We start from the raw sequence: 24991 nt of genomic DNA, 5'->3' as shown, positions 1-24991 counted from the left end.
TAGCAGAGTACCGAACAATAAGCTTCCGTAGATTAGGATTTTAATATTGGCCGCAGGTGCGCAATCGAACTCTTCTCTCTCTCCTATTTCCCCATTTTCACATATTTCCATCACGACATCTTACCCAACCACATAAATTTTATTCAAATAATTCAAAAATATTCAATAGTCAATTCTCCACTCTATTATACCTGGACACATACATCAGAGACTTATACGCTTAGTATAATTATTTATACATACCACTGAGCACCTAGGATGTACTACGAAATTATGTAAACAACTGAACCCCTAATAAACAACGGCGCACGGACGAGGACGTGAGCAAAAGAGAGTAACATCGTGCTTTTGATGGTAGATACATGACCACTATGTGGTCCGAGTCACAGTTATGTCCTTCTTGATAGGACAAAGTCCCTTCTAGGTCTTGGCTAAAATGTCTAAGCTCCTGCTGCAATGGTACGCTATTGCAGGAAACATTGCAAGAAACATCTCGAGATCATTACAAGTGACAACATTAAGCATGACAGGCATCTGCAACCGGAAGCTCCAACAACTCGCTCTCGCCTACGACCTCGCAACGAGCGCCGGGAGATTGCTCGCGTGGTCTGTTCGCCACGAGCAAATAGAAGACCCCCTAATGGCTCGCATTATCATCTCCTCCGTTCCCGTCTCCTCAAAAATCATCACCAACCCAGCAGCCCAGTACTCAACCTGGCCCTCGTGGGATTTCAATACGTAATGACGAGGAGGGGTTATCAGTGCCGACATGCTCAAACTGCATGCGGGGTTGGAAGTCCTCTTCTTGGCGGCGTCGTGATGGCTTCATCAGACTCTAGTTCACATAATCCATGGACATCATCCCCGTCGTCTATGATAAAATGCATAACATCTACATAGTTTACCTGGTTCTTTGTTTTATCTTGATTTCATCAAACATCTTAGTGGATGCTACTGGGTTTATTCACTCCTATCGTCATGGACTCTCAGTCGTTTACTCGTGCGCTCTGGTCTGCTATAGAGTTAATTGACTGCTATAGGATGCCGAAAACCGAAAGTCAAGAGTCTATCTTAACAGGAGACCTTCCTACGAGAAGATCGTCAAGCGAATACCACGTCAAGGTCTACTACATATTATATCACATCACGAAAACGAGCCCGGCGGGATGGTAAAAGGTAGGCAATGATCTGTTCCTATGTTACGGCGTGACCAGCGAATGAGGTCGTCCCGTAGAATATGGATCTTGCTTTATGTAAGATTACTGTCCGATGAAGAGTTCGCAGCCTTAGTGTCTTGTCGTCTCTACTCGCGACCCCCATACGGCCTAAGTCCACTTTAGGTGAAGAATCACCATGGCTCTACTACCTTGAGTGGAGCGTCGGAATATTTATATGCAATATTTGTGTCTACTATGTATGCAGATTCCTCGGACAACGGACATTATACCTCTAACAGTAGACCGCTTTGACATCGTGAGGCTAGTAAATCATAGCGTGAAGGATTCCGAAACATTGTTGAGAAGTTGACTTCTATTACATAGTACCTTTATTACTCATCCCGTTATCCCGGAGATTGGTATCGCTTTCACAGCTCGAACCGAATTAGGAACAAGTCTCGTCGAATATACGCATAGTACATCATGTTAGACGACGACACCCGGCACTACCGAGTACCGTTCCCGTGGTTCCTACGGCACTGCCGATGTGTCATTGCCGTCGTCGTCGTCGTCGTCGTTATTGAGGCCGCGCGCAACTCTTAAAGCCTCTATTAGCCGCGTCATTTTCTTACACGTACATAGTAGATCTTTTTTTTTCTGGCAATATTTGATCGAGCTATTATACGACGTCACTAGGATCGATAACATCATCTCCTATTTCATACATACACAAGACTTGCCTCCAAGAGCCACATCCCCAATATTAACCTTAGGTTACGCAACTATATCTCCATTTAGAATCAAGGTGGACGGGCCGCCGTCAACATCGTTGACATCGGTGATTTGAATTAACTTAATAGTATTAGCTCTGCTTCAAATTCAGTTCTTGACCTACATATGTATCATCACACTTTTGGTTAGCTTTTCGTGGTGTGTCAGAATATGTCCGGGCATGCAGGAACCTTGATACCGGATTCCTTCGGCAACACACAGACGTACATGGATTATTTGACTTCGACTGCTGGAATCTTTGTAGTTGGACGTTATCATTTCGGTGTTAGACTCGTTACTTCCGTACCTTCGTCAAGTTAGTTCTTCGTTGTTATGACTTTGCTTCTTCATGGCTCGACCAACACGAAGAGATTTTCGCTCAAAATACGAAGTTGTTATACGAGCCCCTAGTAGAGTACGAAATCCAACGACCGATCTCCATGGAGATCATGAATAGTATGTTTCCCCCATGGGTGCCGGTAAAACTTCAATAACTAATTAAGTTTACCTACCTATGATAGTCCCCTATTCCTCCAGGACGATCCTGTAAACAACATGTGTCTCGATATAACTTCTTTCCAAGCCCGATACAAACGAGACAGTATGATACGACGATACTGAATAGATCGATATGACACGTAATCATTAAGACGGGCTAAAGGACTTGTTCTGTCATATCCCATGCCAACAAGCCTTTACACATCTTTTAGTTTGCATTAAGATACTCTCCACCTCATGATCACCCGTTGTCTGATTCAATTTCTCTAACGACTATCTCTAGGTTGTTTGCCTCCCTATACTCTTTGTGTGGATCTGTGGATATCAGTTTATTGCCCTTACGGACTATACCCAGTAACTATCTCGGTGGATAGTTGGCAGCAACCTAGCAAAACATATCGCACTTGTTTGCATTGCCGCGCACCAAGCTCGAATATACCTTCCTAAACCAGGGCATAAGAGATCTCCATCGGATGCCGTGCACGGTAACGACCTCGGCATCTATAGCATAGGATCGGAGATTGGTGCTGTCAACACCACGCTAGCAGAGCTCTCGCATATAACCCTTGTTCAGAATTGCTTCATCTGCGGTGTGATAACATTTCATGTTCCGCATCTTGGTTCCTATCAAATCGATCTGCGGACGGGACGGCAACGTTAAGGCGCATGGGGCCAGTCTCAACTCCTAGCTCCATATATCGACTGGTAGAAGAAGCTCGTCACCCTTGGCAGCCTTGCTAGGTTTATATTCGACTTAATCACCCTGATCAGTCCAGGGCCGGCATATGTGGGATCTAGACCGGAGTATAGCTTGTCTGCAAGGCTACTAGGTAACTACCTAGGTATGCTATCACCGAAGGGCGCCGATTTGATTGGCTACACACCGTAGTCGTTGGTTGTTATACAGGGACTGTTGACTCCGTCTTTGTTAATTATGTAATGCATTTTACTTCACTAACTTCAATTTAACCCCTTCATTTTACCCCTCTTCGACAGCATTTACATGGGTTAACTGGACTAATACCGGGAATACGCAAACCGGAGGGGTAAAACCGCTCTGCGGTAGGGATAATGAGGCTTCAATTTTCCTGGCGATGAAACTTGGCAAGCTCGAAACATCGAGATCACTTGAGGCTCGAAGAGTACCTATCGGCAAAATGGAACTACATGATCCCCTACGACAACCAGGTATGGTGACATCCTAAGGCGGACTAAACCTCCTCGTCAGATAACTCTGTTCCGCTGTCAAGGACCCCTTCCGCCCCTCAAGTACGTAATCACTCTGAATCACACTTGGCATGGAAAGCTTGGGCAGTAGGGTGTATTCTCTGCCAAGTTAACAATCCATCATACATGAATTGAGAATTCCCCCCCTCCTCGGCCCATGAACAACCACCGAGCGTCTATACTTGACAAGGGCTTCAAAATGAATAATCATGCGATGTTGTCTTCGTCACCTTGACTGGCACACGACTACAAATCCCTTGTAAGTGATAGAGATTTGGATGGCTTGCGCCGTTCTCAATTGGCGAATTATCTTTTCGGGCATTTGGCTTGTATCAACACACAGGAAGGGTTCTCTGAGTTAATATGTCGTTAATTAATGGACAGCAGAATCTTGTTGAGATTTCAGGGGTTAATAGCAAATTGCTCAAGGAGATAAAAACCAGTATAATTTGCCAGCAACAGTTATGCAGCCCGTAGATGAAAGCGTTACAGAAAAAAGCAGTCAGTTATTAAATAGAAATATGATAGTCGTCATTAAATTTGTTGCACCTGCAGTGCGATAGAAACCACAACATTCCCCCTTAACTAAAAGACGAATTTCCAAACATACGTCTAGAAAACATACCTACCTACTACTACCTACCTACATAGTCCCTCAATTCCACTCAATCAAATGATCACATCTATTCCAGCTTAATAATTCATTTAGTGTAAGCGCCCAGCACACGATCCAACTAGTATAAATTTCGACACTAGACCGCGGCTGGAGCCTAGCTCACGTCTTCTGGCGCCGACTATTCGAGCGAATAACCTCATCTAGGATAGTATCCGATCAGCCCCGCGCCACACTAATCTGCTTCCGTATGTTTACTCCTTGAATAGCTGTGACTTATATGCAGATAATAGCTAAAGCCTCCTTCTTGTCGTCTCTAATAGGGTCTGGCCAGATGATATGGATACCGAATATGGAGTGTGGCTTGAGAACAACCGACAGTCCGGATGGACAACCAACCTAGTCCAGCGCAAATCCGCCGTCTCTAGATTCCACGTGGTTATGTGCTTCTAAGGCCCAGATTCATTCGAGACAATCTGTGACGGCGTTTCTAAATATTCAAGCGTAGCCCTAAGGTTACGCCTAGCTCGATCAAGATCTCTAACGGTTTCTGGGGAGCTCGACCTGTCTTAGAACGACGCCTACTGCAGTTCAGCTTTTCATGCCTCTAGACAATAAACACACACAGAGAGAAAAAGACGAACCGTCCAGCCCTATCTCGCTAGCTTGCCCCGACATCAGGCCATGGTTGTATAGCTAGAGCGTTCTTTCCAGCTGGCCAGAGCTTCCGATTAGAACTATCGACACAATTATATCACATTTCTCGATTATTCATCCAATGATAGACATCAACCAAGCTTAAGATAGGTGAAGCAATCATTTGTGACTACGCGTCATTCAACTAGCTGCTGCGCCATGCATATACTAAGGGGCTTCATGAAGCTGATTACTATCATTTTGCCCTGTCTATGCTCGAAGAGGATAGAGAACTGGAGAAGTGGTTCGAGTGATGAGATAGATGTCGTGAACGCCTTCATCGGGGTCGCCGAGGTAGCTCGAGTGCGAGATGTCTAAGAGCTATGGGAGCTCACGATGATTTCTGTGTATGAAGAAGTTATGAAGAAAGAATATAAAGTTAGCTCTCATCCGTCTTTCATTTCTGATCCAACAACTCTCAAACACAGACAAACCTCGAAGATACCCAGCTCCAGCGCCTTCTTTTCATCTTGACTTTTCGTGCTTCATACTCAAATCATACTCTAATCAACCTCTTTAATCCTCCACAATGGCTGTTCTAACTGCCGCTGAGACCGTAGAGGCCATCGCCATCAAGGTGCAAGACATTGATGCTCAGGCAGTATCAATTAACGCTGCCCTCAACAAGATCACAACCACTATCGCGGGTGTCTGGGATCTGGAAACGAACAAGAAGGATGAAGTTGATACCAGCAGAGCAGTCTTCATCCCTCACAAGAATCCAGGCTCGGAGTCCGTCGTGGAGGGCGATGACCGCAAACTCGTAGACCCCCTGCATTTTGCCCCTGGTGGTAAATACCGATGTCAGTACCGATAACAATCAAAACAGTCTGTCATATCACGACACTAACATCAGGATGTAGCAATTCTCAAGCTCTTCATCAAATACGAAAACCTAGGCGACAACAAGTTCGCCCACGGAACCGGCTGGCTGATCCGCCCCGACGTGATGATCACCGCCGGTCACAATGTCTTCACATGGCGAGCCAACGGCGGAAGAGCCCGCGAGATAATCGCCTACGCCGGATACAACGGCTCTTCCAGCATCAATGACGCCACCGTCGAAATTCGCAAAGCAAAGCGAGTTGTTACGACCTCGCAGTGGTTGTCCAATCGTGGCTCCATGGCCCACGACTTCGCGATGGTTATGTTCGACGAGCCCTTCACTAACGTCACACCGTTCCCCTACATCGAGACCCCGGCGAAAGATAAGCTAGAGCTCGGCGTTGTCGGCTATCCCGCCGACAAGATTGACGAGAGAAACGGCGAGAGGGGAGGCAGGATGTACGAGCTGTTCGAGACCACGGAGTTCAATCTCATGGAACAGAAGGATACCATGCTTCAGCACTTCATCGACTCCGAAGGAGGTAAGTAAAAACAACCGCTTATCCCATGAGCATCGCTAACAAACTACAGGAAACTCCGGTGGCCCGGTACTAAGAGGCTCTGATCTCTGCGCTATCGCTACACACGTTTACGGTGGCGACGCCAACACCGCATCGGTTCTCGGCCGCTATGGAAACCCTGTACAGGACTACATCGCGGCCTTCGATCTCCCCCTAGCGAACCCCGGACAGATCAACCTAGTCCCAGTCAACAGCGACGTCATCTCGCAAGCCGACGCCGCCACCGGACACCAAGTGGGTGAGATCGCTAAGCTCGGCGACAACGTCGTGACCCCTGTGAGCGAGAAGACTGGCAAGACCGAGTTTTGGATCTTCGAGGGTGTCGACGAGATCTTCCGCCTAACGAAGGACATCGCGGAGACCCTTGGCCCCGTCATCGCCGGACCCATCGGCGCCGCGATTCTGCCTACTATCGTGCAAGGAATCAAACTCGCGCAGCCTGAAGGCCACTTCGACAGTACGTAACACCTTATATTCACTTACCCCTCATCCCATGTTACATTTCCCTTACTAACGTCAACATTAACAGTGGACGCCGCTCTCCGCCGCGCCCTGCTAGCCAACAGCACCTTCCTAGTCGCCCAACAACGCAACGCCAAGGAAGAAGGCTTCTTCGACGGCCTCCTCGATACCATCAGCGGGCCGATCCTAAAGCAAATCCCCGTCCTCGGTCCCATCGCAAGTCCTGTGGTCCGGGTCCAGTTCTCGGATATCATGACCGCGATCGGCCTGGTCGGCGACGCAGCCGACAGGCTCGTCAACGACGTCGCAAGCGAAATAACCCGGGGCCTCGTCACGCGCGCGCAGATCCCGATTCTGGATCTGATGAACATCGTTTCTAAGGCAGAGAGCGCTATGGATGTCGATTCCGCGGCACCTACAAACGGCAACGCGAGCGAGAACGAGGCTGCGTTTATCCAGCAGCTCGCCCAGACTATTTCCGCCAAGAGCAGCGGAGCTCAAGAGGAAGGCTGGCTCGACGACGTCGGCGGGTTCTTCCAGGGTGCGGCGCGATCTGTCGGGGATGTAGTATCGGATGGCGCGAAGCTAGTCGGCAAGGCCACGCTCGACGGTGTAGGATTCGCCGTCGATACCGTGAACGACGGGATTAACACCGTGTCCAAGGTTCCTGTTGTCGGTGACGTATTCGGCAACATGATCCGAGACGATCCTGCTTACATGATACTGACAATGCTCGGCACGGCAGCTAAGGAGGCGCGAATCGAGAGCGCCATCGACGGTGAAGTCGCTAACAGGGAGAGTAAGCCCGAGGGCCTATTCGACGATCTGACTCGGGAGATCGGAAAGGTGGCGCAGGCGTTAGTCTTGCACCAGGTGCTTGCGGACCGGTTCCTGACGGTGCAGATGGCGAGACCGGTGACGCAGCTTAAGGAGGAGGGATTCTTCGACGATGTGGGTGATTTCTTCAAGGATGGTAAGAACATCATGGCCATTGGTGGCGGGATTAACGCTGCTGCGGCGGTCACACCTTTCGTGCCTGTTGTAGGCCCCATGGTTGGGCTTGGGCTCTTGGGCGTTGGCACTGGTGTGGCTTTTGTTGGCGCCGCCATGGAGGGGTAATCTGGTGGCTTTTTTCTCGGTGAGCTATGCTGGCATGGCGGCGGCTTTGGGATTGGGTTTGTAATGGGAGTTGTTATTTATTATGAGCGATTTTGAATACATGAATTCTACCTTTAAATGAAACAGCATTGTCCATGTCAGATGTATTTGTAGAAGGCACTGACAAGCCCAATAGGAGTTAAACCTAAACCTCTATCTATTCCACTTCCCAGTGTCTCCTTCCACAACCTTCTTTTCTACGACCGTTTATATCCGCCATGATGTACCTACCCGTCGCTGCCCACGCTGGTCCGTCAATCCTCCAACGAGTTGAAAAAGCGACATAAAAACTTAAAATAAAAACATGCTCATTCGTTTATATTTGTATAAGCCATCTATATGTATAGCCAGGCACCCCAGTCTAACTCTAAGTCTATTCCACCCCCTTCTTCGCATCCTCAACCAACTTCTTAATAAAATTATCATGTATGCCCTTCCAATTATTATCGACCTGCGCCTTCACAATCGCCAGCAACAACTTCGAGCAACTAATCTCCACATCCTCCAGCAACTCCAACTCCCCTGTCCCCTCTCCCTCCCCATCCGCCACCACCCGCTCCCTAACCGTCCACCTCGTCTCCATGACCACAGCAAGCGGACTCCTTATCCGAACCCAAAGGCCATCCTTCAAATCCACAAACTCCTCTTTACTAACCACGCTGGAGCTCCACACCGGATTCGGCACGTGGTCGACGACCTCGTAGAGCTTGACCTTCGGGGTCCCCAGGGGCTCCAGCTCAGGCGGTAAGTCGTAGGTTTCGCGAACGGCTGCTATGTCGTCTCCGACGTCTTTGTCGGCGGTTAACACGCGGTGCGAGACGTAGTGCGGCTCGGTCTTGAGAAAGAAGTCGTGGTTGTGCAGGAGCGCCAGGGCGGCCTCTTTAGTGATTTTGCCGCCGCCCTCGATGGCCGGGATGGCCGAGGTGTTGGAGAGCTTGGTTACACCTGTGAAGACTATTTCATGTGATTGAATGTTAGTGAATTATTTCTCCGGCTACATGTGTACTTTATGTATTTAGGTACATCTAGGTAGTCTGCGAATAGTTACGTTGGTATCGAGAACGTGAGTGCATGTCTTTAGACCGCTTATCTATGCCGACAGGAAGCTACGGGAAACGCGAATAGGAGGGGTCCTGAACTTACACGACATCTTGCCTGAGCCTACAACTCTACTACTCCGTTCGCCCTGATCTGATCTAGAAAAGCCAACAAAGTCGTTTCCGCGACCCGAAATACGAAATCTATTGTATAACGTCAAGTATGTCCCAATCGCCCAATGGATATCGACAATTGCCTAATCCACGATAACAATCTAGCAGCGAGAACTCGTTGGTCGATTTCCCTGACATCATAAGACTAAAAGGGGGGCATCGCACCCGCACCTTCTGCTCCCGAGGTTGCATTGATAGTGCCTGGATTAGGTATAACCTACGCGAGCTACAGGGCTCCTACAGCACGGTCCGATGCCGCGAAACTGATCTAGGTAACGTTGGCGCAGGTGGTCAGCTACTCAAAACTCGATCTTGTTTCACCGAAAGGGGTAGCAAGATTGCTGCTCAACAGCCCCCTCCTCCTCCTTGATAAGACTTATAGAGATTTAATATTTATGTATTAGCTATCTCTGTCCCATAGTCGATAGCCAGGCGACTCGGGAAGCCTTTCATCGTATCCACAATGACAGCACTCGCCCAGTACTGCACAGCAACTGGGCGTAAATAAAACAAACAGCCTTGACGAAGTATCATTACTAATAAGTTCATGGCAGCCTTCATTGCGTTAAGCAATGTGAGGTTATTTTCTTTCCCCCGTTCGCCCAGCTTATCCTGTTTCCTAAGGGTATCTCAAGTATGACCGACGTCCCCGACTTACAACATCGCATTCTCTCTTGAGCCTTTTTTTTGTCGCATACCTGCCGCTTCCCTGCGCCACAACTTATTCCTAATCATCCAGAACCACCACTTGCCCCGCCTGTGGTCGAGCCCTGCTGGCCGCCATCGTCTTATGATACACGGCCTGAGCTTGGCTTCTAGGTTGCATTTGCGGCTTAGGTTGATTCTGCTTCACCACCGTTGGTGACTGCATAGCGAGCCGTCTTACCGCTTCGTCGATGGCCTTAACTAAGTCACCTACACGATGATCCGTCTTACTGGCAGCCGAGTCGCCTAGGGATCTCCACACCTTGCCATCGGCATTGTAAACCTTTTCAAGCACTTGCTTGAACTCGTCGTCCGGTTTTGCTATTTTGCCGGGTTCGACACGAGTTATTTCCCACTCGACGCCCTCGCGGCGGTTTTGAAGTCGAACTTGCAGCGTCAGACGCCGTGTGGTATGAGGGCTTCTGTTTGGGCCGGGGAGATGGTATCGGATGTCGAACCAGTCTAAATACGGCGCAAATATCTCAACTCGGCCTCGATTATTCATTTCAAGACTCTCCCAAGCATCCTCGACCGATTCTAGAGCACGGTGGATGGGTAGTGTGCTCGATAAGTAAAATGGCAGTTTGCCACAGCGAAGACTTGAGTTGACGAGACGTTGAAATTGATCGAGGGCGCGTAGCTGTGGATTGCCTTTTCCGAGCTTCAGTTCGATCTTCTCTCGGCCTAGTTCTAGCGTTGCCTTCCAACGATCGCCATGGGGTTGGATTGTTGCATCGCCATCCAACTTTGGCTGATCAGTATATGTAACCACAACTTTGTTGAGTGTGATTTCTTCGCATTTGATATCCCTGTCGCTCCGGCGTATTGCGTCTATGCAGTCCGCTAGTTTGTCGATAGCTTCCAGGCGATTTGCAAGCATATCTAACATGGTGCTCCCGACGTTGGCTTCTAAGCGAAGGACGAAAACTCCAATAGCTTTACTAAACGCCACATCACGTTCAACATGACCCTTGAGGAGCCCGAACCTATCTGGGTCGGACACCTTAATCCGAGCGTCAAAAAATGTTTGCAACAACTCCTTTTGTTGTTCTGTGCCTCCACTAGTCTCGTTGGTGTCGGGTTTCTCGCCACTCAATATACGCGGACGTGTAGATAAATTGCGTACCCCCTTGAAGGTGATTTCTACAAAATCATGTGCCCAGCGTGCGATTCGCTTATTTGGCTCATCTGATTGTGGCTGTCTCAAGATGTCGGAAAGTCTAATGAAGATAGAAGGTACCTTCATATTCGCGGGGAGAGAATAATTAACCCCAACATGCGACATCTGCTTTATCCGTCGTTTGTGTAGAGCAATCAGATCCGTGCGGTGCGAGATCAAGGCGGCGGTAAATATAGTCAAGTTAGAGAAGAATTTATCTTCGAGATTTGGCGCAGATGAGCTGAGCGATAGTTTGGTGTATGATGCAATTTGGCCCTCCCCATTCGGGTGAGTATTGCTATTGTCACGGTGTCAGCCATCAGTAGTTTAGAAAAGGGGCATGCTCAAAACCTACACTTCCATCAAATACCATTTGTCGCCGCTCAAACTCAGGTTGACCATCAAATGCCACTGGTCCGGCCAACCACGTCGCCTTAGCCACATAAGCTGGCCCGTTTCACGTCCAGTCAAGACCTCTTTCACTAGTTCTGCTTTCAAAGGTGCTTTGCAAACACTCCAGCCCATGCATTTTCCACGCCGGATGATTTCGTCCACCACGTGATGACATCGCAGACCTTCCAGACAATTGGCGCCGTCCTGGATAGGATCTTTCGAGACGTAGTTTAGCCTGTGCTCTCCTTTCCATGTCATGTTAGACTGTGGTTTCATGGAGAACATTCCCGATACAGGGTTGATACCGACAGCCACGTAATGGCTATGACTTAATTGCATCTTAAGCGTCGGCTGCGTCGAGTGGTCGGTCGGAATTTCTAGAAGGAGGCCGGCTTCCCTCTTGGTGAATCGCCCGTTTGACTTTAGCTTAGAGTGAATCGACGAGAGGATATATTCGACGTGCTTGCTAATGACACGATGTAAGAGTTCCTCCGAGGAAATATTGGCGTCGTCAAATGGGATATCGAATTCTTTTACTTCCCGATTGTCTCTAAACCAACGTAAGGTAAGATGGCTTGATTCTAGAACCGAGGAGCCGTTTCCTTTCTTGCCGCTATGTACACCTAAGATAATCCAGCTCTTTGGACCATCTGGTTGGTAACGGCCGACCCAATATTGAATAGACATGGCTCGATTAAGTCGTTCTACCTTGAGCATATCCACCCAGCGACTCTTGCTCAGTTCGAATGCCTGTCGCACGTACTCGGTGATCTTCTGGGTTAATACCAATTCGTGGAGGAACTTATAGCAACCAGGGAGGCCATCCTTCTCTAATATTTCGTTGATTTTGCTCTCCAAGTGCATTCTCAAGGTGTCCGACAATTCGGACGGCGCAGGGGTAAAATCGAATCGAAAGTCAATGAACCAGAACTGCTTATCGAAATCCTCATCTGCTATCGTAAGGTCGACCTCAAACTCGCCGGGAACCTTGAAGGTGACGCGACCAGAACCAATAGTGTAATTCTGAAATTGGTACGGAATATTCTCGTAATCTTCCAAGTTGAGACGGATCGAGAGTAATGTGTTCAGGTTTTCGATCCATTGTAACTTGTCTTTAGCAGATAGGGGGGGCATATCGAGATAGTTGAGATCTGGCATCCAGGGGGCAGTGCCAGTTGAAAGTACATGAAGAGCGGTGCGAAGATCGGGATTTGGGAGTCGTGCGTGCGCTAGAGAGATCTTCGTATTTGCGAGAACATCTATGGTGTTCTTATATATCATCCGCTGGTCGTGTAGGAGATTCGACAAGTCGATAAGTTTGCTGACGTTATTAGCGTTCCTACTCCATCTCGCAATCACCGTTGCCTTGACCCATTCGGTATGTCTCTCCTGGGCGAAATTTAGTAACCGAGCCTTCTTGTTTATATTTTCGGGTGAGTTATCATCCACAGCTCCGCTAACGTGTCCCGAATTGCCATTCATAGCAGGCGTTGACACCGGCATCTTAGCCAGGGCAACAATCTCGTCTACTAATTGGTTATGTGTCTTCTGCGCGAGGCGCGCCAGAAGGGTTCCCAAAGGAACGAATCCCTCCGTAATGTGTCTGATCTCCTCGGGGAGGTCATTCATACGCGATGCACTCTGTGATTGCGCTAAGATCGCGCCCTCGGCGCCCTCGCCTCCATTCGCCATACTATTCACTCCGTTACTGCCTCCAGTTCCAGCTCCAGCGAGACCACCATTCGAGTGAGGTGCAAGGCTACCATTGCCGTTGACGAACTGGCCGTGATCTCTGTCGTGATTTGTGGGTAATTGTGGTCGAACGCCGTTCTCCATCATGACGACACCAGGCATCATATGCCTCGAACCCCCTTCCGCCGGCGCGGCGCGAGACTTGAGTTGGGCTCACCAAGGCGTTTAGGATATCGGCCGATGGAAAAGATAGAGACGGAGGTGCGAAAATGCTCCGAGGCATGTGAAATATAAGTGAGAAGCTGATCGGGCGAAAGTATGTTGAGATTGTTCCGATGCGGTTTGGTTTTACTAGTGACTTCGTCTGGTTCGCACCGGGTTCGGTATTTTAAGTGAGGTGTAGGAAGTCGAGGGATGCGAGGAATCTAGAATAATGCCTCTTATCTTTGGTTGTCAATGAATGGTATTCGATAATACGAAGTAAAAGGGTGTGCGCAAAGTGATGGCGGATGTTGTATGCAACATAAAGAGAAAGACGAGACGCGATGCTTGGGAAAAAGTCACAGGTACAAAGAATGGCGAGAGGTGGAATGAGTTCATGCGTAGGTAAAGAAAATCGTCGAGGCGAGGCAGGCAAAGGCGGGTACGGATGACGGACAGAACAACAAGCGACCGGCTCCTTCCTCTTGCCTGAATGTGTCTTGGCGTAACCTGGACCTGCTGTTACTATATGTTACTGCTAGTGACTGCTAAGTTTATAAGTTGCTTGGTGTAGTTGCACTAATTCTAGGTACCTAACTGCACTAGCTGCACGCTAGAGTGTATGCTTCAGCGTGGAAGGTACATACCTCCAACAGGTACGATGGATGGACGATACCGTACCTCTCCAACTTTTTTTTAACTTGCAAGGATCCAAGAACATTTCAAGGTTTAGAACCAATCCGAGCCATCGTCCATGGTTAGAAGTACCTATGTACTGAAACAGTGAAGCACTAGCCACATACGGTACCACTCTACCTTCCTACTTTAGCACGGCAGCCACGATTAATAGACCTGTACAAGTTTACAAGTGTAAAAATTGGTGGATTTTTCCTAAATAAAACTGGAACGGCTGCATCACTATACTTGAATACTTCCCATGCACCTAGTATTTCCCACAACCTCCGCCATTCTACAGCGTATACTGTAGCAAGCAGCAGTCCATCTTCTTGTTTGTCAGTTTTCCTGTAGGATGAACACGTAGTTGGGTAGTGACTCACTTAAAGCAGCCATCCACGATACATAAAACAAATTGGGACAAGTCAAACTATCGAATTCACCTCCATCCATGATTATGTCTCACATCTAGTTATTAGGAGTATCACCTACCTAGGTACCTACAAAATTCGACATCCTACATACTTCCAGTTCTCTTCTCTTCTTCCTTTTAATTCTACTATAAAGACTGTACCTAGTATATGGTATTAGTTTTAATGGCCCACCCTTCTTATCATTGTGTTTCGCAGGATTAAGGTCACGGTCTGCTGGCCGACTTGGTCAACCAACAGAGATGGCTCTCGGGCGGCCTATAGGAATCCACCCGTGGCCGGGAGTCGCTACATGCTTAGATTGAATTCTCACTATTATATCCTTACGTATCTGCTGCAGATGCGATATACACCCCCAGTTCAATGTTCCAAGGTTGTCAGCAAAGGCATCGATTATTTATCCCTACAATGGCCTCATACATTCAACGTCTTACATACTGTAGTTTTATTCTAATATGATATATATTTCTCCATGTACTTCAATACCTATACCATCGATGAAATGCACCTAGGTAGGAAGGAAACAGCTTATGCAACCTTCACATTCCGTCGTCTCAAATACCTACCTACCTAGGTAGATAGTGTCGTCGTTCAGAATATTCGATAACCACGCCAGCCGACGAATCATTGGACATATACGGTAGGTAACTTTCGTAATAGTCTAGGCGTGAGGAATATTAAAGATTAGGCAGTATAGTCGATATGGGTCTACTTGTCTAGGTACCTACCTCCTACTTACCTATAAAAGGAGGTAGACATTGGAGATAGTTGCGCTGCTTGTAGTAAGGGGGGTTATCTAAGCCCTTACCTTAGAGACTCGAGGTAACTATCATAACTTCTAGCTATGGACTAATTCGTCTACACATATATCAAGTTGATAGGTACATGCAAGAAAATAACACAAACGATTCACATACCCATTCTTAACTTAACAATTTGCGATATAGGAAATATTTAGGTGAATCTACGCATTTGTTAGGAAGATCGGATGTCCGATTTAATTATTTTGGCATCTACATCTAGGCCAGATGTCGCCAAGTACAGACTTGTCCTTGTCAACTAAACTCTTCATATTAACCAGCACCGGCAAAGTAATAATAATACTATTGCTAGGTACCTACATCACATACCTACATACGCCTATCACAAGCCCATCTCACTCAGCTTAGCTTACGTTATACCAATTGACCGGAGGATTATGCTACAGGTATAACCAAGGCTCTGCCGGAGGACTTGGAACAGACTAAGGCTAGCACAGATTAAACGCTTCACGCAGGTTTTGGGTGCTTTGTTACTGAACCTGGGAGACATAATACATTGGTAGACTCTTCTCCAGAAACACGTACGATGCACTAGATCAAGGTACATTCAGAAATTTGGAAAAAGAAAAAGCCTAGGTTGACTTATGATATCTCATTATGACAAGGCATATGTCTAATTGATAGAGTATAAAGCAACAAAGAAAACGATATGTAGGTACCTAATTTCGTGTGAAGCTTCCTATGTGAAACCAAGGCAACACCAGAAAGCGTCTACATCTGATAGTCCCAAAGATGTCAAGTTGATGGCAAGAACTCACATTGCCTCCCAAATCTCTAAAATCTCCACGATAAACAGCTGGGTGATTCTAGACGAAGAGCTTACGTTGAAGATAGCTCTTCTGACTTATATCGCTTTACTCTTCAACCCGATCATTGAAAATAATCAGAGGAAGCTTCCAGCGAAATATGATAAAGGCACTGTTTCACCAACAATGGATATCATAAGAACGCCCATCCAGCAAGTAGGGATATATAATATGTCTCTGACCCAAAAACCGCAACTTCAACATGGTTCATTGAGAGGTTTTAGCCACTCTGAAACAAACGTCCTCTTATTACACATCATATCTTGACAAACTAAACCCTTAACTTACCTAAACCCATACCGTAACTTAACTAGATCTCTAAGTAGAGAATAACCCGCATGTAAATCAAAGCTGACCAGAGCTATGAAAACACCACAACCAGAAACACCCACAGAACTGCATGAATTTCCAGAGCCATGCGCAGAACCAGAACTAGACAAGACCGAGAATCTTAGTAAATTCGCCCAACGCGCCAAAGAAACAGACGCGCACCAAGTCCCCGAGAGCGAAGCCTCCAACCGGGCCGGCGGGACCATGAACGACGGGATGAAAAAGGCAAACCTTCGATCAATCCGGCAAATCCGCAAACTGCTAATGCGGGGCCTAAGCAGCAAGGGGCGCGGGGAGGAAGAAGAGAAAAAGAACGAGCACAAGGAAACCCCGTCTTTCCGGCCGCGAAAGATAAAAAAGCCTTCCGTAGGTATGTATGCACCTATCGTAGACCGTAGTAGCCCAGCCTCGACGTGAAATCGCGAGAAATGTGCTTGAATAAATTCGTAAATTGATTTACATGTTATCAAATGCTATATTTTAATCGTGTAACCCAACAAAGGAGTTCATATACAGTGTAGGTGCCTACTCAGACACCACACGAGGCGGGTTAGTCCCTCCGCCCGGAACCTCTATACGGCCTGACTGTATCCGCCCAACCGTCTGCGCCCATATTTGTACCATTTCCTAACCTCGTCAGCCCAGAACACCGAGCTCGTCAACGCGACTAATCTGATAAGATCGACCAGTCCCAGAGCCTCTGTCTGGAACACCTCCTGAAGCCACGGGAAGTAAATAACGAGCAATTGGCCAGCTAAGCTTAGTGCCACCGCCCAATTGAATAGTTTGTTGGAGAACAAGCCCACCTCGCCCCTGAACACGGACTTGCTTTCCGACCGACAAGTCAATGCGTTGAACATGTCGAATAGCACAAAACAGGTAAATGTCATCGTCGTGTCGCGTCGAGAGACTTCGCCATCCAGCATCTCGTGAGTGTATACGACCATTGTGCCCGCCATGATAATCGCGGCCGAAGTCAAAACGCGCTGGAGCAGAGCCCTCGTGAGAACCGGTTCGCTTCGAGAACGTGGCGGGCGCGACATCACATCCGGATCAACTTGCTCTACGCCTAGGGATTGCGCAGGAGGACCATCCATGATGATATCTTTAGTCCATGTTAGTCATAGGGGTTAGGCATAGATAGGCGCTACTTACTAATCCAGAGAATCTGCATGGCATTCAAGGGAGTTCGGAAACCTAGGCATGTGCAGAGGAAGACTAGAGCTAAGCTAGCTACACTGGTGCTAAGCTGGAACGTGATGAAATTTTGAATGTTGTTAAATATGCCCTTGCCTTCTTCGATGGCATGGAGAATCGTGGAGAAGTCGTCGTCAGTTAGAATCATGTCCGAAGCCTCTTTAGCAACGTCGGTTCCATGCAACCCCATAGAAATACCAATATCAGCCCTTTTCAATGCTGGTGCGTCATTGACTCCATCCCCGGTCATGGCAACAATATCACCACGAGACTGAAGTGCTCGAATAATCTTCATTTTGTGATCCGGGTTTGTTCGTGCAAAAATGGTTGTGGTGTGCATTGCGGTCGCTAGGTCGCCTTCGCTCATTGCATCAAGCTCCTCACCAGTGAGGACAGGCTTCACTGCGCTCTGGTTTGATGAATGTTCGCGGGGGGTAGCAATTTGCATACCAAGCTCTTTTCCAATGGCCAATGCCGTGGTTGCAGAGTCTCCAGTAATCATTATGACTCTAACACCACCTCGCATCAGCTTTCGGATAGAGCGAGAAACTCCCGGGCGTGGAGGATCACTCATCCCGACCAATCCTGCAAAAGTCAAGCCTTTGTATAATTCCTCGTGTTGAGGCAGCGGACTTTGACTTCCATCCCCACTTAAGGGCGTGGTGCTTCTAGTAGATGGGTGTTCAGATCTGCTTCGTCTAGATCTGGCGACTGGGCCACTTGCAAAGGCCAAGACCCTTAGCCCCTTTTCGGCCATCCTCTCAGCTGCTTGCAGTGCTTCTTGACGTCGAACAGAGTCTATGATAACCTCGCGCCCGTCAGCTGTGAGATACGTGTCGCAACTATCAAGAACTTTATCTATAGCGCCTTTCATATAGGCGTATTCCTTGTCGCTATTCCCAGGTTGCGCTCCAATTACTACACCCATCCATTTTCTTTCTGAGCTAAAAGGAGTCTCGGCTGTTCGAGGTCCGATAGAATCCCTCACATCGTGCTCCTTAAATCGATCAAGCAAATCAAGCATCGCAACGTCGGTTGGTTGGCCAACCCATCGCGTGTAAGGCGCAAAATCTCTGCCTTGAGAATCTGGTAGTGCTCCGTTGGCGGAATGAACAAGCCGTCCATTATTCGCAATATTGCCAATGCGCAGAATCCTGAGTGCAGCAGTGTCGGGCGTCCTTTCCGTTGCCTCATCATCCGAATCGACGTCAATTGGTCCCTCAGATCCAAAATACCACATCTTCGCCGTTGTCATGTGATTCATAGTCAGCGTTCCCGTTTTATCAGAGCAGACGACATTTACAGAGCCTAGTGTTTCCACGCTCGGCATCTTTCGAACAATCGAGTTGTGCTTTGCCATGCGATGAACGCCGAGGGCCAAGGTAACCGTCACAATGATGGGCAACCCTTCGGGGATTGCCGCAACAGCAAGCGAAATAGATATCGTAAAAATCTCAAGAAGCTTCTTGCCTTGAAGCAACCCAACCAACGATATTAGGGCGATTATACCAAATGATATCTGACTGAGCTGTTGCCCTAGATGGTCCATATTCACTTGGAGGGGAGACCGGGGGCTTTCGGTCCCCGACACGCTCGTGGCGATTGTACCAAAATGTGTATGACCACCTGTGGCGAAGACAATTCCTTGACCATGGCCAGACTTAACCAGAGTTCCCATATATGCGATGTTGTTGATCCCGCGATTGCGTGCGTCTTCTTTAGGCTGTCCATTGTACGAAGGTGGAGATAATACAGAGGGGCTAGGGAGGCGTAATGCAGATTGATCGAAGGCAGAGGGTGCGTGTGTACTGCGAAATCGTGCGTCGGCGGTCATTCTTAGCGGTTCATTCTCCCCTGTAAGATTTGATGCGTCGATGGTTAGATCGGTAGCTTTCGTGATTCGGATATCAGCTGGAATACGATCGCCTGTGGTAAACAAGACTAAATCTCCAGGTACCAATTGAGCTGCCATGACTTTGGACGACGTAGCTTCCATCAATTCTTCGTCTGGTGTCTCCGAATCGGTCGAAGGGGTCTTTTCTTCTGGGTCGCTAATAGCCGGGGGCCACGCTCCATTCTTAGTGCTAGGAAGAGGCCGCGTAAGTTGCGCCCTGACCAGATGGGCATGATTTGGGACTAAGTGGTTGAGAGCCTCGATAGACTTTTCGGATCGATATTCCTGCACAAACCCAACTGTGACGACTATTGTCACGGCGATAGTGATACTAACGGCATCGTCCATATTACCTACGAAAATAGAGAGAAATGCGGATACGAGAAGTAGAATAATCAAGGGTTCTCGGAACTGAAGTATAAATCGTAGCCATAATGGATCCGGAGGTTCATGAGGGATCTCATTAGGGCCAAAGTCTCGTAATCGCGAAAGGGCTTCGGTGGGTGTGAGGCCGTGGTTTAAGGAGGTGTGAAGTTGAGCTGCTGTCTCGGCTGGTGTGAGGGAGGAATAGCCATCTGCTACGGACTATAATCATGAATTGAATCAGCTATAATTCTAACTTGGTGGGAATATCTCATTCTGCTCGTTCTTGTTGGTTAAAGCAACCTGGGGAATATCTTACTCGCGATTGTGCAGATGTAGTCCGGGCATGTCCCGACTGTCTATGAGTAGACCGCGCTCGTTCTAAGAGTTCCTCCCCGTCTTCATTATAATCCCGGTCTATTCCATTAATACTAGGTACTGACAATGGAAGTAATGGGTCGCCGTTGGTCTCGCGATCGCGCCATGGCCATGGCATCTTGGAAGGGAGTGGGACGAGCGAACGACAGGAAGGCAAGGCGGCATGGAGGAGAAAATCAAGTTACATCAACGACAAGGTCGGCGCGTAAGAATTGAGGATTATACAACAAAATGTAACTGATGGATACTTGATGAATTATGGAACAATGAAAAAATGCATATTAAAACGAGCCGAAGTAGCTACAGTAGACTTGATTGAATCTTGAATATAGTGACGTGTTGGGAACGTTTTAAAAGTTTTGGCCAAATGCGCTTCTGGAAGACGTGGAACCTTGGTCCTTAGTTTGGTCCGTAGTTTGGTCCTTCTAGCCCTTTTTGGGGCGGGTTTTAGGGTCGCGACCAATGCAATGGAGTGCCGATGATTCAAGCACGGAGCACGGATCCCTGAGCGTTGCTTGCCGATTTCGTACCTCCCAAGCCTATCGAGCCTACCCAACCAGCCAACGTAGCACCTAGCGTATCCTAGCACGCTAAAGTAAGATCCTATACCCCTGTCCACCGTCGCCCTGTGGCTGCCCTTAGCTTCAGCCTCCATTAAGCAAGGGGTAAAATGATTCTATTCCAAAGATTCGGTCTCGACATTTGATTTGTGTATGAAGGGTATTTCTTGCTTTGTCGGAGGACTATAACTTGATGAGTGACTATTTCCAGGTTTAGAATTGTTGAATCAAGTTCCATAATATATGTACATGTAACTACCTGGTATGGTTAATTAGGTAGTTTTGTGAGGTTTGTATTGCGAGCGAGTATATTCATATTGATTCGTATATCTCGAAGTTGAGTTGCAGTTGGTTTTGCTCATGTCGTTAGATCGAATTATGTAATGACATACTCCCGAGTCTCAAAAGTTCCAATTAAGACCTCATATTGTAACTCTCGTATGGAGCATCAACTGGGTAATTGTATCTCAGAGTTTAGTTACTACTTACTTTAAGGGCAGTTACTGCCTTATTTCTAGTATTTCAACGCCTTGAAAACTAAACAGCTGTTTTCAAATGGCATGTTCCGCATTCTTAAAGTACATACGTAAGGTAGGTATGGTTCATATTCCATCGCCATTCTGAAACCATCACTGCAGGTTTAATGGGCTTCAATTCACGGCCAGAATGAATTATGCTACGCATATTAAATTAAATAACCTTGAAGCTCAAGGATAATAAATCATATTCTTTTCATACTTGTATAAAAAGTATAAAAAGCTATAAAAAACAGTGTAACCAGTTTGGGTAGGATGTACTATGTAAACCAGCCACATAATTTCGACCCGAAGGAGTTTAGGTACATTGGTATTTCGCGTTCGTAAACTTTTCCAGGTTTTTTTTTCTAACGACCAAACGCTGTAAGTGATACCTGTTGCCCAATGATAAGCCACAGTTTGAGTCACAAACAATCCAATCAGGAGCTCTAGATGATATCTATTGACCCACTAAAAACCCTGTCACACCTCCAGCCACTTGGATTTTTAGCAGGAAAAGCGGAATGATATTTTTTTAGTCGCCCTCTTCAGCACAATCATTCGCTTGCGGCGTGTGGAAGACCCAATCCCGCAAGACTTTTCCCAGGCGTAGTTCCCCCAAAGGATCCCCTCCACCTCTAATTTCAATCTTTCATTCAACTCATTTGTCCTCTTTTCCCGACCAGTGCAAAGATAACTCAATCTTCCACCCCCTCGAATATATACTTGCTGTCGCTATTAGCTTAATACTATTTAAGATCACTGCAACAACACCGCGCATCCCTTGCGCTAATTGATTCGCGGGTCATAGACTGGATAAACTGGAAAGGGACGGTGCGAACGCTGGATGTACGCGATCTGCGCCCAAAACAACGCGCTCCTATTCTTGTTTACACCATCCGACGCCTCCCGCCTTTCGTCATCAACCCTTTTAACAAAGGACCTAACTCTAACGCGTTGTCGCATCGAATGAGACAAGATCTGCTGCTTTAATGCCATAATCATTGAGCGCTTACATTTCATTGCTCATTGCTCTTTCACTCTTTCGCTGCTACATCGCTTCAACTTTGCTTTAACTTGCTTTCTCAATTTATTTCCTCGTCGCTGTCGCAATGTTCTATTCCGAGACATTGCTGCAGAAGACAGGGCCTTTGGCTCGAGTCTGGCTGTCGGCAAACTTGGAGCGCAAGCTCTCAAAGACACATATCCTTCAGTCTAATCTCCCCGACAGTGTCGATGCCATCATCACCCCAAACCAAGCGCCCATGGCGCTCAGACTTAGCGGTCAACTCTTGCTCGGTGTCGTCAGAATCTACAGCCGAAAAGCCCGGTACCTATTAGATGATTGCAATGAAGCTTTGCTTAAGATAAAGATGGTTGGTGCCTGTTTTCAACACTCGTGGCCTCCCTTTGCTAATTATTATATCAGGCCTTTCGCTCTACTGGAAACAATGATATCCCCGAGAATTTGAATATGCCGAACCGGGAAGCATTGATGCTTCCCGATCGTATCACACCTGCCGATAACTTGAATATATTACCACCGCCGGACGCTAACTGGTTACTTGGCCAAATGGAAGATGTTAGCGCTACCCCTGTTAGCTCAGGCACGCGGGGCCGGGGTCGACCAAGTAACCGCGATATCAACTTACAAGAGGACTTCAACAACAGCCAGTTCTTGTACGATGACAAGATGGACGAGGACAACGTTGCGCTTGCTCCGAACGACGACTTGGAATTAGATTTAGATTTTGGAATGGATATCGACGAGCGACCTCGAGGGGATAAGAGCATTGAAATGGGTCGAGATGCTCCTACTATCGAAGATGATATTTTTAGTGAGCTAGACATGGCGCCGCCTGCTAAGGGTCTCGACCGGGAACCGTCGTTGAATCTCGACTTTGGAGACGACAATGTTAGAATTGCGGACGGAGATGGAGATATTCAGATGGACGATGATTTCCAATTTAACATTGGTGATCAGTCAGCGGTACCAGAAATGGGTGGTGCCCCTGGCCTTGAACGGGCCCGCATCTCGGAATCTCCTCTTTCAGATATTGACGAGAACGTAGCACGGGATGTGGAAGAATGGACGCGTCTAAACAACACCAGTATCTACGAACCAGGCCAAGAGCCCGAGGAGCCCGAACCACTTCCCCAGAAGAGGTCGAAGAAGCGTAAAGTCTTTGGGTTAGACCCGGCTACTCAACTTACCAGTGCCCATATCAAAGAGCAACAACAAAACCACGAAAATATTCTCAAACTGCCTACCTTCATCTCACGAGATCCGTATTTCCTAGCTCTAGTCGAGCTAAAGAACAGCGGCAGCTTCGTCTCTAGCATTATGGGCGACGGCCGTAGTAAAGCCTGGGCCCCGGAGTTGAGAGGGTTACTGTCGCTTGATTCTATTAGACCAGTCAACGACCTGAAGCGCAAGCGTGATAGCGGGATTGCTGACGTGGGCGAGGAAGAGGAGCAGGGTGCATCTAAATCACCTCGTTTAGAATTAGGCGATGATGACGATAGATTAGTCATTCCCGATGCAGGATTAGGCGACCGAAGTGTAGCTCCCGATGGTACTATCCTTGAAATCCCTGCGGATGAAACCGTCATACAACACGACGAGGACGATGATCACCAACCCCGCGAAGGAAGCCCGATGCCAGCATTTGACGAGACCACAGCTCCTTTGGTACACCCCGCTGATAGCGGCCCTGTTTCTATGGGCACAAAACATGCAGTTCACGTTCTTCGAGATTTATTTGGCAACGAAGCTGCTACTAGCGACGAGAAGAGAAAGAAGTCGGTGGTATTCCAAGACCTCCTTCCCGAAACAAGAACCACCAAAGCAGACGCCACCAAGATGTTCTTCGAATGTTTAGTGCTGGCGACCAAGGATGCTATAAAGGTTGAGCAGAAGGAGGGCGCTCTTGGTGGCCCTATCAGAGTGCGAGGAAAGCGTGGTCTCTGGGGTGCCTGGGCTGAGACAGAAGCCGGTGGAGAGATTGCCAACCAAGAACAAGTACCGGAACCCGATCAACCCGAACCTGCCATTGCAACTCCTTCTCGAGTTGTGGCTGCTGCGGCATAATTGTCTATTCCTGGGTTTACTGCTGGGTAATTGGATGATTGCAATGGCAAGACGAAGTAATGGTTCATGTATAAACTTCTCTGCACTTGTTGGGATATTCCCGAGGGTTCTGATCACATGGTCTAATGGCGTCACGGCGTACAGGGGTATGGAAGGCAGGGAGATACCATCAGCTGCGGGTATATTGGTCGTCAAAATCATGATAGGGTGTTTCTTCTATTCCGTTTCGTTTGGTCAAGACAGGGTAATTGCATTCGTATCATCATCTAGGGTTAAGATGATAGTTGAGGAGCAGAAGCTAGCAGGAGTGGCATTGCGATTTGATAATACATCGTGCGAGCCTGTTCTCGAAAGAATTCATAAAAATACATTTTACAACACGACTTGCTTCATTTGATATGTGAGTGCATACCTAAAGGATAAAACAAACCTCTGATACGGGTATCTGGTGTTACATATACGCAACTCTACTCTATGATCTTGTAAGTCGGAAGGGATGCGTCATGCCCACACCACAGGCTACTCAATGTTGTTGCCTTTAGATTGACACATTTTATCAATAGGCAACTTCCTTATGTACA

General features: G+C 47.6%; 6 protein-coding genes across 6 annotated transcripts; 2 read left to right on the top strand and 4 right to left on the bottom strand.

Moving 5' to 3' along the window:
• Positions 1 to 5491: 5491 nt before the first annotated feature.
• GGS22DRAFT_194615 (uncharacterized protein) lies at positions 5492 to 8044 on the top strand (the record flags this gene model as incomplete). The annotated part of the gene is made up of 4 exons (XM_047965526.1): positions 5492 to 5765; positions 5826 to 6329; positions 6379 to 6825; positions 6898 to 8044. 4 exons carry the CDS (start codon positions 5492 to 5494, stop codon positions 7947 to 7949), a joined length of 2277 nt encoding a protein of 758 aa, XP_047824548.1. The 3' UTR covers positions 7950 to 8044.
• A 4-nt stretch (positions 8045 to 8048) lies between these two features.
• On the bottom strand, positions 8049 to 9327 carry GGS22DRAFT_151650 (uncharacterized protein). Its single transcript, XM_047959530.1, has 2 exons — positions 9132 to 9327; positions 8049 to 8942 (listed from the first exon to the last, which is right to left on the bottom strand). Exons 1-2 carry the CDS (start codon positions 9136 to 9138, stop codon positions 8362 to 8364), a joined length of 588 nt encoding a protein of 195 aa, XP_047824547.1. The 5' UTR covers positions 9139 to 9327; the 3' UTR covers positions 8049 to 8361.
• A 264-nt stretch (positions 9328 to 9591) lies between these two features.
• Positions 9592 to 13749, bottom strand: GGS22DRAFT_151648 (MED14-domain-containing protein). The gene is made up of 2 exons (XM_047959529.1): positions 11419 to 13749; positions 9592 to 11361 (listed from the first exon to the last, which is right to left on the bottom strand). Exons 1-2 carry the CDS (start codon positions 13311 to 13313, stop codon positions 9927 to 9929), a joined length of 3330 nt encoding a protein of 1109 aa, XP_047824546.1. The 5' UTR covers positions 13314 to 13749; the 3' UTR covers positions 9592 to 9926.
• A 2610-nt stretch (positions 13750 to 16359) lies between these two features.
• Positions 16360 to 16828, bottom strand: GGS22DRAFT_194613 (uncharacterized protein; the record flags this gene model as incomplete). The annotated part of the gene is made up of 1 exon (XM_047965525.1): positions 16360 to 16828. A coding segment is annotated over one exon (462 nt), but the record flags the coding sequence as incomplete, so codon positions are not given.
• Positions 16829 to 16897: 69 nt separating this feature from the next.
• On the bottom strand, positions 16898 to 20697 carry GGS22DRAFT_17411 (calcium-transporting P). The gene is made up of 3 exons (XM_047963030.1): positions 20186 to 20697; positions 17568 to 20088; positions 16898 to 17517 (listed from the first exon to the last, which is right to left on the bottom strand). Exons 1-3 carry the CDS (start codon positions 20360 to 20362, stop codon positions 16985 to 16987), a joined length of 3231 nt encoding a protein of 1076 aa, XP_047824544.1. The 5' UTR covers positions 20363 to 20697; the 3' UTR covers positions 16898 to 16984.
• Positions 20698 to 21916: 1219 nt separating this feature from the next.
• GGS22DRAFT_151645 (Rec8 like protein-domain-containing protein) lies at positions 21917 to 24793 on the top strand. The gene is made up of 2 exons (XM_047959528.1): positions 21917 to 22695; positions 22749 to 24793. Exons 1-2 carry the CDS (start codon positions 22432 to 22434, stop codon positions 24408 to 24410), a joined length of 1926 nt encoding a protein of 641 aa, XP_047824543.1. The 5' UTR covers positions 21917 to 22431; the 3' UTR covers positions 24411 to 24793.
• Positions 24794 to 24991: the final 198 nt, after the last annotated feature.

This window comes from Annulohypoxylon maeteangense (assembly GCF_022496945.1).
Source record: "Annulohypoxylon maeteangense strain CBS 123835 unplaced genomic scaffold GGS22scaffold_1, whole genome shotgun sequence".
Taxonomy (NCBI): Eukaryota; Fungi; Ascomycota; class Sordariomycetes; order Xylariales; family Hypoxylaceae; genus Annulohypoxylon; species Annulohypoxylon maeteangense.
The sequence above is the reverse complement of the archived record's forward strand: the minus strand, read 5'-3'. Positions and strand labels throughout refer to the sequence as shown.

Coding starts and splice junctions, on each gene's coding strand:
- GGS22DRAFT_151648 (XM_047959529.1), bottom strand. CDS start 13,313: ATGATGCCTGGTGTCGTCATGATGGAGAACGGCGTTCGACCACAATTA. Junction 11,362..11,418: donor AAATGGTATTTGATGGAAGT/GTAGGTTTTGAG, acceptor CCGTGACAATAG/CAATACTCACCCGAATGGGG.
- GGS22DRAFT_17411 (XM_047963030.1), bottom strand. CDS start 20,362: ATGCCATGGCCATGGCGCGATCGCGAGACCAACGGCGACCCATTACTT. Junction 20,089..20,185: donor CTACATCTGCACAATCGCGA/GTAAGATATTCC, acceptor TCATGATTATAG/TCCGTAGCAGATGGCTATTC. Junction 17,518..17,567: donor CATGCAGATTCTCTGGATTA/GTAAGTAGCGCC, acceptor CATGGACTAAAG/ATATCATCATGGATGGTCCT.
- GGS22DRAFT_151645 (XM_047959528.1), top strand. CDS start 22,432: ATGTTCTATTCCGAGACATTGCTGCAGAAGACAGGGCCTTTGGCTCGA. Junction 22,696..22,748: donor CTTTGCTTAAGATAAAGATG/GTTGGTGCCTGT, acceptor TTATTATATCAG/GCCTTTCGCTCTACTGGAAA.